Raw genomic sequence first — 12,746 nt, 5'->3', positions numbered from 1 at the left:
CCCTCTGGTGGTCAGTGCACTACCACAGCAGGAGCGCTGCTCAGCTGACAGGTGCCAGACGTAGGGCTCATGGCTGGCAAGTGCAGCCCAGAGACCACAGCGGAGTGGCAGCAAGCCCACCAAGCGGCAAGCCTACCAAGTGGCGGCAGGCGCAGTGGGGCTGGGATAAGCAGAAGCGACAGGCGGTGTTGGACTGCTGGTTTTGGCCCAATCCCCACAGGCTACACTGAGGGACCCCACCAGTGCACGAATCGATGCACCGGGCCTCTAGGCCTACATAATAAAACCCTAATATGAAAATAGATTGAACGGCAGAACTACCAGTCACTATGATGTGCACTGACCACAAGGGGGCAGATGCTCAACGTAGGAGCTGCCCACTGGTGGTCAGTGTGCTCCCAAAGAAGTGCTGCTCAGCCAGAAGCCAGGCTCATGGCTGGTGAGTGCAGCAGTGGTGGCAGGAGCCTTTACTGCCTCTACAGCAGTGCTAAGGACTCCTTGGAGGATGTCCACCTGCAGAGAGGGCCCAGGCCAGGCCGAGGGGGACTGGGCCTCTAGTGTTCAATCAACACATGAAAGCATGTTGAAGAGCGATAGGGCAAGGAGAAAAAGAAGGCAGGAAAGGGTGATAAAAGTGTGTCCAGATGTGGCCTCAGGGAGACAGTGACATCTGTGTAAAGCTCTCAAGGAGGTGAGGACGACCCGAGGGATGAGTCACATTGTCCGTCTGGGTAGGAAGAGCATCCCAAGCAAAGGGAACAGCAGGTACACCAGGCCTTACGTAGGTGCACAGCATGTCTGAGAGTGACCAGGAGACGGTGTGACTGATGCAGAGCCGGGGGAAGATCAGCAAGAGACCGGGTTTGGGGGCTGGGTGAGGGTGACGCCCAATCATAGAACGGGAACTTTTCTCCAGTGACATGGGGGCAATGTGAGGGCTGTAACTGAGGAAAAAGGGGGGTGTCATGTTTGTAAAGGCTCACACAGGCTGCTGAGTGAAGAGCAGCCTGAGGGAAGACGGAGTGAGAGCAGGAAGCTCGGGCCGTCCTCCCAGTGCCAGGCGGCGGCGGTCAGGACCAGGTGGAGCATGGCGGTGCTGAGCAGAGGGGAATCGTGAGGAGGCGTTAAACACCGAGCCCCCTGGATCTGCTGCAAAATTAAACGTAGGCGTGAAAAACACGAGGAGCAGGGAGTGACCCTCAGGGTTTGGGCCTGAGCAACTGGAAGGGCGGTGCTGCCAGGAGCTGAGCTGAAGAGGCTGCAGGTGAGAGGACTGTTTACGAGGAGACAGAGCACAGGACTCATGCTGTGTCTGAGTCGCTCGCTGAAATCTACGCTGCAGAGACAGAAGTAAACAATGGCTATACAAGCTAGAGTTCAAACATTAATAAATAATCGTAACAACAATAATTAGTAGCAGTAGTAGTGGTATCTATAAAATTAGAGTTGCCATACAGATTAAATGAATTAATCATTCATTGTTTAAATCAGTACCTGACATGTAGTAGATGCTCAAAACTATTACCATTATTATATCCAATAAATACTGACTGAACTAAAAAGTAATTACTGCTAGCACTGCTATTATAATTGAGAGATCGGTCAAGCTCCTTCCTAAGTATTGTCTCCACCCTAAAAAGAAAGGTACATCACTTAATCTAACTGGAGATAACAGATATCAAAAGTGTTAAGCATTTTGTCCTGACTGGGTTGGTGGGAGCATCGTCCTGTGCACCAAAAGGTTGCAGGTTCAATTCTCAGTCAGGGCATATACCTAGGTTACCTGTGTTTCTCTCACATCGATGTTTATCTCTCTCCCCCCCTTTCTCGCTCTCTAAAAATCAATAAAAACATATCCTTGGGTGAGGGTTAAAAAAAAAAAAAGTGTTGAGCGTTTTGAATTTGTTATATTAAAGTTAATAAAAAGCCTGGCCAGCTTGGCTCAGTGGTTGCGTGTCGACCTATGTACTAGAAGGTCATGGTTTGATTCCTGGTCAGGATATACACTCGGGTTGCGGTCTTGATCCCCAGTGTGGGGTGAGTAGGAGGCAGCTGGTGAATAATTCTCTCTCATCATTGTTTCTATCTCTGTCTCCCTCTCCCTTCCTCTCTGAATCAATATAAATATATATATTTTAAACGTTAGTGAAAAGCCAATTTACTTTTTTTAAAAATTGGTTTTAGAGGAAGTGAGAGAGAAGAGAGAAAGAAACATCAATTTGTTGTTTCATGTATTTATGCATTCATTGGTTGATTCTTGTATGTGCCTTGACCAGAGATTGAACCCGCAACCTTGGTGTATAGGACGATGCTCTAACCAACTGATCTACCTGGGCCAGGGCAATTTCAATCTTAAAAGGAATATTACAATATCCAGAATAAAAATATTTTAAAGTATACATGTCTATTATACTCACACAGTGGTAGCATTTTATTATTAAAATACTTAAGGAATCTTTCATAGGCTATTCATTTTAAGGCATACTTGAAAGATCAAAGTTTCTTTTATTTATAACATTTTTTATTTTTATTTTTTATTATTTTTTTTAAATATATTTTATTGATTTTTCACAGAGAGGAAGGGAGAGAGACAGAGAGTCAGAAACATCGATGAGAGAGAAACACCGACCAGCTGCCTCCTGCACATCTCCCACCGGGGACGTGCCCGCAACCCAGGCACACGCCCCCGACCAGAATCGAACCCGGGACCCCTCAGTCCGCAGGCCGGCGCTCCATCCACTGAGCCAAACTGGTCTCGGCTATTTATAACATTTTTTAAAAGTGATGCTTCATATTTGTTTTTGGTAACTGTAGAATTTAAAAACCTGAGTTTTTAAAAAAGTGCCCAAAAGTTAATCATAGTCCTCATAACCACTATTAATATTTGGAATATATCCTTCCAGATATAATCCTATATCATAAAATCCTAATATGTAAATCCACCGAAAGGTGGAATGACAGGTCACTATGACGCACACTGACCACCAGGAGGCAGACGCTCAACGCAGGAGCTGCCCCCTGGTAGTCAGTGCGCTCCCACAGGGGAAGCGCCGCTCAGCCAGAAGTCGGGCTCACAGCTGCAGGTGGGTGGTAAGGAGTAAGGGGTCCTGGACTGAGAGCCCAGGAGAGAGGGATATTGAGCCTAAGCTGGCAGACCGACAACCCCCGAGGGGTCCCAGACTGCGAGAGGGTGCAGGCCGGGCTGAAGGACGCGCCCCCCCCCCCAAGTGCACGAATCCATGCACTGGGCCTCTAGTTTTTCATAATATTTTTCAACCAGTTAGGTTTAAAAAGGCATTGTGTTAAGATTTTAATTTGTATTTAATTACCAGCATGATTAGATGTGGTGTGTAGAGAAGTAGGGGAGGGAGTGGGGAAGGAAACAATCCACTTAATACCCTTTGTTGCGCATCTTACCCTTGGTTCTGTATCCTCCTCTTCGTCATCAGGGTTGTAGGCCTCAGCGCAAACTACATTTGGAGAGAGAAAAAGAGAGAAAAATGAATAAAACAGACGTGTGCTTTTACTAGAAAAATAAGAAGTGAATACAATTTTCTTTTCCTCACTGCTTGCTAAAGCTGTCATGATTTTTTAAATCCCTTCTTTCAATTAACGAAGGTGTTGAGTACCTACTAATGCCAGGTATGCTGTTAGGTTCAAAAAGCCAGCTCTCTAGGGATGGATAGATTCACACAGAAGAGAGATGATAAAATACAGGGTAGGGTAAAGGAGGTTTACGAACAGAATCAATGAAAGTAACTCACATAAATGACTAAAAAAATAAGAGTGGCTCGGTTGGTTGGAGCGTTGTTCAGTAGACCAAAAAAGGCTGTGGGTGCGACCCCGGGCGAGGGTACAAACCTAGGTTGTGGGTTTGACCGGGGCCAGGGATCAAGCCTGCAACCTTGGTACATGCTGTTGATAGGAACTGAACCCGGGATCCTTCAGTCTGTGGGCTGACACTCTAACCACTGACCCAAACGGGCTAGGGCTCTTCCCATTCTTATAAGGACTCCTGTCCTATTGGATGAGGGCCTCATCATTAAGGCCTCATTTAACCTTGATTAGCCTCTTTAAAGGCCATATTTCTAAATGCAATAACACTGAGGTTGGGCCTCAACATATGATTTTGAGGGAGACACACAATCCATAACACTGGTTTCTAAGCTATTTTAAGCAATATTTAGTATTTTACCCCAAGACAGCTATGAATGGAAAAAGTACTGAACACTGTGAGAGGCTATAGAGAAGACACCCTGAATCTACGTACACTGCAATGTGTGAGCCTTACAGGCAGGGGCGCTGGCACAGGCACCCATCGGGCAGAGTGAGTGAGTGACTGTGCTCGTCATCACCAGTCAGACGCTCCCTCCGACCGGTGACATGACCCCAGCACACACATCTCCAAGTAACATGCTTCGAAGCGTCAGGACACACTTAATAAATGAACAGGGTTTTTTGGATGAAGTTTTTAAATTAACAGAATCAGACTAACATGTCAAACTCCAAGATAGTTCACATAGAAAGCTGCTTTTAGAGATTCATAAACTGTTCACTCCATGTAGAGGATGCTCTGCTAGGACTCGGAAGGAACAGCTTCTCAACCCCAGTGCTTGCGGGGAAGGCGGCCTCAGGCGGGGAGAGCTCACCTGTGACGTCACACACACTGGGTCCCGAAACTGGGTCCGCCCACCCCTTGCCCACTTTTCTCCATGTCCCCGATCCTTGGACTCTTTTTTTAAAAAAATATATTTTATTGATATTTTACAGAGAGGAAGGGAGAGAGAGAGAGAGTTAGAAGCATCGATGAGAGAGAAACATCGATCAGCTGCCTCCTGCACATCTCCTACTGGGGATGTGCCCGCAACCCAGGTACATGCCCCTGACCGGAATCGAACCCGGGACCCTCCAGTCCGCAGGCCGATGCTCCATCCACTGAGCCACACCGGTTTCGGCTTGGACTCTTTAATGACAGAGGGGATGGCAATACTGGAACCACGCACAGGGAGGGTAATAGCGGGGCTGGGCCAGGGGGCACTCAGTAACAGCTCGGCCCCACGCTGCTCCATGCCTCGTTACTGTGGCAGCAGCCGAGCTGGCGTCTCCCCTGCAGGCTGGCATAGCTCACACGTCCTCACACGCCTACTCTTTGCTTAAGTCTTTGAATCATATCAGGAGCCCCAACCCCCACCTGTCCTTCCACCGTTATTTTCCCTCCTCCCCTCCTGCCAGAGCAGCCAGGTCCAGCTCATCCCCCTGCGAGTGTTCACTGTCCCAACTAGAACGCATCCTTCAGGTACTGGCCAAACGAGGAGCCATGTCCTCCAGCTCCCAGGGCAGTCCCTGCCTCCCTCCAAGCAGTGTTTCTTCAGGGCTGGGTGCCAAGGTGTGGTGACATTCACTGATCAAAGAATGTAAGGGGAGGCGAGAGGAAGTGAGGACGAGTGAAAAGGAGGCCGGATCAATGACTTGCCAGGGCTGGAGCAGGAGCTGAGAAGGCAGCAGGTCAGGTGACAGGATGGGCATCACCGACGAAGAGTTTGTCATATCAGAGCGTGACCACGGGAGTACAGGGTGGAAGACAAGATCCTTGGGAGAGAGGAGGTCAAGGACCAGAAGGGCGAGGCAGTGGAAGGGTTATCTACGTAGAAATAAAAAGGGCCCGGCCGCTGAGGCTCGCTGGCTGAGCGTCGACCTATGAGCCAGGAGGTCACTATTCTATTCCTGGTCAGGGCACATGCCTGGGTTGCGGGCTCGATCCCCAGTGTGGGGCGAGCAGGGGGCAGCCGATCCATGATTCTCTCCCATCATTGATGTTTCTCTCTCTCTCCCCCTCTCCCTTCCTCTCTGAAATCATTAACAATATTTTTTTTAAAAAGAAAAGGGGCAGTATGGGGATTATTAGATGATTGCTAGTAAAGCAAGGAGGGATAGTGGCTGGTAGAATATAACAATGAGAGGTTTGAAGCCGAGAATTTTAGGAAGGAGGGAAAGCAAACGGTTTGAAAGCAGCCACGAGCAAGGAGAGAAGCACAGACCCATCTCCGGTCAGTGTTACCAGGAAGGTGGGCGAGAACAGCGCCGCATTGGAGAAGCCTGCAGGGTGAGCTAAGCTTCAGCTGGAGCAGAGGAAGCTACACTCAGAGGACAGGCTGAGAACCAGGGGGTCCACCTGAAGCCTGACGAGAAAGGGTCTGAGCGACGGGGAGGAAGCACCTAGGCCCACGCCACCTTTGGGCACACCGTCACCTCGACTGTTGCGAGCGACCTAATCTCTGCTTTGCTCCTGTTTCCTGTCTGTACACGGGGATAATCATGGCATGTACCTATAGTGTCAATGTAAGAATTATATTCAACAATACAAGGCAGGCATCGAGAAAACCTTAAAACGTGCACCGAGCACACAGTCTGTATCTTAGCTATTGCTACAGGCTGCTTTCTCTTCTGCATAATTATTTCAGAATCTTTTACTTTCACTTAACATCTGAGTAGCATTAAAAAGTCTTAGATGTTCAATAAGCTTATGAAACGTAAGGGGAGGATGGTAACATGGGCCTGTCTGAGTCTCTGCAGTTCCAGGGCTGCGGACTCCGGAAGTGCAGCAGCAATCCATGAGCTCACACCGCGCGACCTCTGCAGGAGATGGCGCTCTGTCCTCCATCTCCCTCATCTGTCCTGCAGATGCCAAGGGGTATCACTAATCTTTCTGGAAAACAGGGATGCAGGGCAAGGATGAACAGAAATGGGAGATAATCACTCACAGGTCTTGCACCAACCTGAATCTCTTCTCCATTTCCTCTCTGTAAATAACTCTACACATAAGAACACATTCCTGTATCGCCTTTCAACAGACGTTGGTGCACAATGTTACCAAAGGCTTTCTGGACAAATGAGTAGCTTTTCTCAAAGAAAAGGATTCCAGGACAGAAAGGGTAAGTGGAAGGTGAGTGACATTCCAAGAACAAGGTGACACGTGCAGCTTGAGTGACAATCTGAGAGACACTAACATCCCAATATACAACCAAACCAACTCTACTGTTACTCAACTCGCTAATAAAAGCCCTTTCTCTAAAAATAAAACAAAGGAACGCTGGAAGTATCCAGAAGCCACACATTTTAATTACATGAAAAACTTTTGGAAAATATATTTATCAGCTCTATGAAAAAGGGGGTATCCTCCCGACTTGGCAGGTGTGTCTCAATGGTTGGGTGTCAACCTATGAACCAGGAGGTCATGGTTGGATTCCCAGTCAGTGCACACGCCCGGGTTGTGGACTCGATCCCCAGTGTGGGGCGTGTAGGAGGCAGCTGATCAGTGATTCTCTCTCATCATTGATGTTTCTATCTCTCCCTTCCTGATATCAATAAAAAGATATTCTTTAAAAATGGGGGGTTCCTTCTCAGCTTAGGAGCAATCATGAAAAAAAAAAAAGAAGAGGATGTATATATTCAACCAATATTTGCTGAGTGCCTGCTATATGCCAGGCAGTTCAAGGTACCAGTTACATAAGAAAAAATTTGAGTACATAAAAAAATAGCAAAACTAAAATAAATAGCACAACCAATGTGGAAAACTTTGCATTAATAATTTCAAAGGTTAAAAATCATGACAGAAATTTACTCAAACTTACAAAAATAATCTAGACCATAATAGATAAGAGATTAAAGTATTACCAAATTAGTTCTATATGGGAAAATAAAAATGGGTTTCCCGTGTTTGGAAAACACTAATTTCGTTAATAATCAAGGGAGTGCGAGATAAACAATCTGAGCTACATGGTCCATCTGGCTCGGGGACACCGGGCAGTGGCTGGAGAGGAGGCCTGTGGGGGTCTCCCTGCAGGCCATTCTAAAGCCTCTCCAGACAGCAACGCACAGGGAAAGCGAGTGCAGCGCTCAGTCTCTGGCCAGGGCAGGCCCCGCTCACACTAAAACTGAGGAAACAAGGGTGAAAGTGGCTGGGAAATGTAGGCAAGGCATTAACGGCAGCATAATTTAGAAAACCAGAAATAGTAATGCTGGTGAAAGTCGTTTTTAGAAGCCACAATTATGGACATGGAAAAATAGTAATGACATAATAATTAACTAAATCTAGTAATATAAAAATACACACATATATACTCTGAACTGAAAATAAAATAGAATGAAAGAATCAGAAAATTTTTGTAATGTTCTGAATGCTGTTAACTTTTTATTAAAAAGATCAGTTTGTTTTTATTTAAGATAACCCCATCTTAAAACATAGCAGTATGTTTTGAAAGAGAACATATACCTGATACTCGCCGATCATATCTACTAGGGGGTGGAACTGCAAAAGAAAGAAGAAACAACATTTAGTCATCAGAATATCACGTGACCCCATTTACCCTCCCATTTTGCAAAGATCTTTGACAATAGAACTAGGCACCACAACACCAAGTACTGGGTCAATTCACATGCTTCCATAATCAACCACAGACAGTTCAGCATGATCATATAAAGACAATATAAAGAATACGGATGATGTATTATAGAATTGTACCTCTGAAACCTATATAATTTTATTAACCAATATTCCCCCAATAAATTCAATTAAAAAGACAATATAGAGAATAATATGTCTCTTCAAAAAAAGGCTCTTTATAACTTCAATGCACTTAAAGGTGACAATTTTATTTCTGCTCACATCCACGTTCCATCTAATTTATATCATACCAAATGAATAAGAAATCTACCAAATGTATTGGTAATGTTATCACATCAAATAGTTAAGTTTCCTTTAATATTCTTTAAAAACAATTCCAAGACCTGCTAGATAATAGCATTTAAGTTTCATTTTCAAATAATTTAATGAGTATTACAAGAAAATGAAAAATAAATTAACCATTAAGTTACAGTCTCAATTATGGGTGGATTTTCTCCTGCCCGTGGTTAGTGTAAAGAAAAAACAACAAAAACCCACACATTTTATCTTTGCTAATTTTTCTGTTTTTCACTTGTCATTCCTTGTTTGATGGTTACCTAAATTCTCACTACTAAACTATATCATCTTAAGCTTCTTCTTTTTTAACTTCAAAGCTTAATCTGATTATCTTTATTTTTTTAAAAAATCTTCTCAACTTTCAAAAATGAGAAATGTGAGTATTTGTGAAAAACAAATTGAAGGCAGCTTAGAGAGCCTAACTGAACTAATGTGAGGTCTCTGAGACAGACAGACCCAGGAAGGAGGCAAATGCTTAGCCTATATAATAAAAGCCTTCGACTGGTCAGCCATTCAACCAATCAAAGCATAATATGCTAATGATAGGCTAAGGCCAATCAACCACTCATTATGATGTGCACTGACCACCAGGGGGCAGACAGTCAGCTGGTCAACCAGTCGCTATGATGTGCACTGACCACCAGGGGGCAGACAGTTGACCTGTAGGTTAGCTTGCAGCTGGGGTCCGGTTGATCAGGACTGAGCAAGACAGGCAGGACATGCCCTGGGGCTGGCCAACCTGAGTCTCTCTCTGGCCCCGTGCACCGGTAGGGTCCCTCGGCCTGGCCTGTGCCCTCACAATCAGGGACCCCTTGGGGGATGTTGGAGAGTTGATTTCAATCCAATCCCTCAGTCCAAGCCGAGGGACCCCACTGGTGCATGAATTCATGCACCAGGCCTCTAGTTTATTATAAAGGGTTAGAATTACCTTTCTGCTCAGCATGGGGTCAAAAACAAGTTACTGGAACAAATGGGGGAGGAAGGAATCAGAAAAAGACAGCCCCAGTCATTACTGGCAGAAAAGTCCCTCTTCACTTCTTCAATGAAACAGCAGATTAGTCAAAAAGAAAGATGATAAATTCAGTTCAAGTACAGGTACTATGTGCCATGCACTGTAGTAGACAATTTGGGAGACATCAGTGAATGAAAAAAAAGCCTCCTGATTTCATGGAGCTTGCATTCTAGTTTGATGGGCATGGGACAGGTTTCTTTGATCATTTGAAACACAAGTGCCTGTCACTCAGGTAGTAGAAGAAATAAAATGTACATCAGCTGAAGCTCTCATCCCAGGCCTTATGGTTTCTATAATTAAAGCCCACTCAACACTGGTATACAACCTAAAATTACAAAACACACACTGAAGTAATTCAGCATGGGTGCTAGCAGAGGACACCTCAAACAAAGCAGTAGACATCATCAAGAGTATAGAACTATTATAAAGAACAGTGTGTTTAAAACAATTAAAATCTCAAAAGCATACGGAAGAATAAGATTCAACCAAAAACAACCAGGAGATTTGAAAAACAAAAAAACAACTTGAACATCTAAGAGAAAAATAACAGCCACTGAAATTAAAAACTATAATGCAAGGCATATTCTTAGTATATAACACCTAAAAATGCTAAAAATCCAAGTTGCAAAATGATATCACCTTATTTATAGAAAACTTTACAGAATCCACAGACATAAAATTTCACTTTTATTCTGTCAAATCGTATTTTATATAACTAATTCAAAGTAAACAAAATATATACACAGCCTTTATTATTTGTTTACTGATTGATTTTAGAGAGAAAGGGAGAGGTGGAGAGAAACATCAATTATTTTCCCACTTATTTATGCATTCATTGGTTGTTGTTGTTTTAAATATTTTTTATTGATTTTTAGAGAGGAAGGGAGAGGAAGAAAAAAACATTGATAAGAGAGTAAAACATCCATCAGTTGCCTCCTGTATGCACTCTGACTGAGGGTCAAGCCTGCAACCTTTAAACTGGCAACCTTTCAGTGCATGGACACTCAACCAACTGAACCACACGGGCCAGGGCTGTTTTTTTTTTAAGCTAGAAGAGGAAGGGGGGAGGGGGAAGAGAGAGACATCAATTTGTTGTTCCATTTATTTATGCATTCATTGGTTGCTTCTTGTATGTGCCCTGATCTGAGATCCAACCCGTGACCTTGGTGAACTGGGATGATGCTCTAACCAATTGAGCTAACTGGACGGCCTACATGTATAGTCTTTAAAATAAACAATGTGTTAATACAAATAAAATTTCGTACAAAAAGATGAGAAAAACACATATGTAATAAATACCCTTTGTAATAATTTAAGCAATAAAAAAAAAAGATGAGAAAAAAATAATAAAGTGTTGAAATTCACTTAATTTGTTTCACAATATACTGAACTAGAATTTTTAAATGCAAACTTAAAATCACTATTTTCATATCATGCAAAAAAGACAAAATGATTATATATATATATATTTTTCATATTTTTATTGATTTCAGAGAGAGGAGAGGGCAAGAGAGAGAGATATATCAGTGAAGAGAGAGAATCATCAATTGGCTGCCTCCTGCATGTCCCCTCCTTGGGCATGTGCCCTGACAGGGAATCAAACTGTGACCTCCTGGTTCATGGGTCATACTCAACCACTGAGCGACACTGGCTGGGCACGAAAGTATTTTTTAAATTCCTAAAGCATTCCCTGTTACGGTGAAAGAGTCCAAAAGTGTAAAAAATAAGTTGACTTGCAGTAGAAAATGTAATTAAAAACAAGGGACGTAAGGCATTTAGCTTGAATGAATGAGTGGATAAAAAGGTCAACAAAATGGGTAAAAACAAGCTGCCTGATAAACCTGCTATTTATTTATTTTTGTTATTTAACTTTTAATCAGTACGTGTCCTACAAGCTTTTCTAGGGCCAGAAGAAACCGCTGCAGTTGAACAAGATACACCAAGGCACACAGAGAATCAATCCAGACTACAACAGAGACCATCCTACTCTGATTTCCCCACTGCCAGCACTCAAAGCAGAGCACATCAGACTCCGTGTGAGTCAGACAAAATATTCAACTCGCATAACAAGCAGGAAAAACTCTTCCAGCAGAAAACAACGCTTAAAACGCACTGTGCTATCCAGCGGGGAACTAAGGATTCAGATATGGTGCCTGTTCACAAAGATCTTAGGAGCTGCGGGAGGAATAACCCAGAATGACCATATGATAATAGTGTGGTATACACAACACCACCGCTGAGCAGAGCACGCTCTGTGAGCACATGGGCAGTGTCCAGAGAGGGAAGGAAGGTCCCCTGGTCTACAGAAAGGAAGGTCTAAGCGTGGAGGGTGGGAGATGAGTGAGCTTGTCATTCCAGGAAATAAAAGGAGTGTGATAGGAACATGAGCAACGCTGCAAAACAGCACAGACTGAGAGCAAACAGGTGAGCAGGTGCACTGGAACCATCCAGTGGCAGAAACCTTCAGGAGCGACACGCTGGTTACTTAGGTCTTTTCTTTCTCCATCTGGGGAAGGAGAGCAGAAACAAAGACTAAAGAACTTGATAAAGATTCCCTTGAATGTAACTGTAAAACCAGAAAAGGGAAGTCTGGAGAACAGCAGCCAAGGCTTAATGGGAGAGGAATTATTAATCAAGAAAAGAGGAAACAGACTCCCTCCCAGTCCTGGGGAGTGGCAGGCAAGCCCTCCCGGCCAGAATACCTGCCCTCTTGTTCTTCCGGTTCTCCACCCGCAGGCAGGCCCGCTGCCTCTCCAGGCCCCGGTCACCTGTAAGACCACTGGGAAGAGGGGAGGAGACACCCCACCGAGGGTGGGACTGAACTGAAGCCACTTGGAAATGTTCCCTGTGAGGGGTCAGCTGTGGGGCCAAGGGAGTCACGGAGCCCGGGTTTTGTAAAGACCACCCTGACCGCAGCTGGTGAGGGAGGCAGCGGCTGAGGCTAGCTGTGTGGCTGTGGACGGAGGAAAACAAATGGATTCCAGAGATGTACCC

General features: G+C 44.5%; 1 protein-coding gene across 1 annotated transcript in view; it reads right to left on the bottom strand.

Annotated features, from left to right (window-relative positions):
- Positions 1 to 12,746, bottom strand: part of PRKAR2A (protein kinase cAMP-dependent type II regulatory subunit alpha) — a 43,337-nt gene that overhangs the window by 18,805 nt on the left and 11,786 nt on the right. Inside the window, exons 2-3 of the mRNA XM_081106311.1 lie at positions 8,273 to 8,308; positions 3,418 to 3,470 (exon numbers count right to left, since the gene is read on the bottom strand). Of these exons, the coding sequence (XP_080962437.1) occupies positions 3,418 to 3,470; positions 8,273 to 8,308 (89 nt within the window). The remainder of the gene's footprint in view (positions 1 to 3,417; positions 3,471 to 8,272; positions 8,309 to 12,746) is intronic.

This window comes from Myotis nattereri (assembly GCF_964212035.1).
Source record: "Myotis nattereri genome assembly, chromosome: 14".
Classification (NCBI taxonomy): domain Eukaryota; kingdom Metazoa; phylum Chordata; class Mammalia; order Chiroptera; family Vespertilionidae; genus Myotis; species Myotis nattereri.
This window is presented reverse-complemented; position numbering and strand designations above follow the sequence as displayed.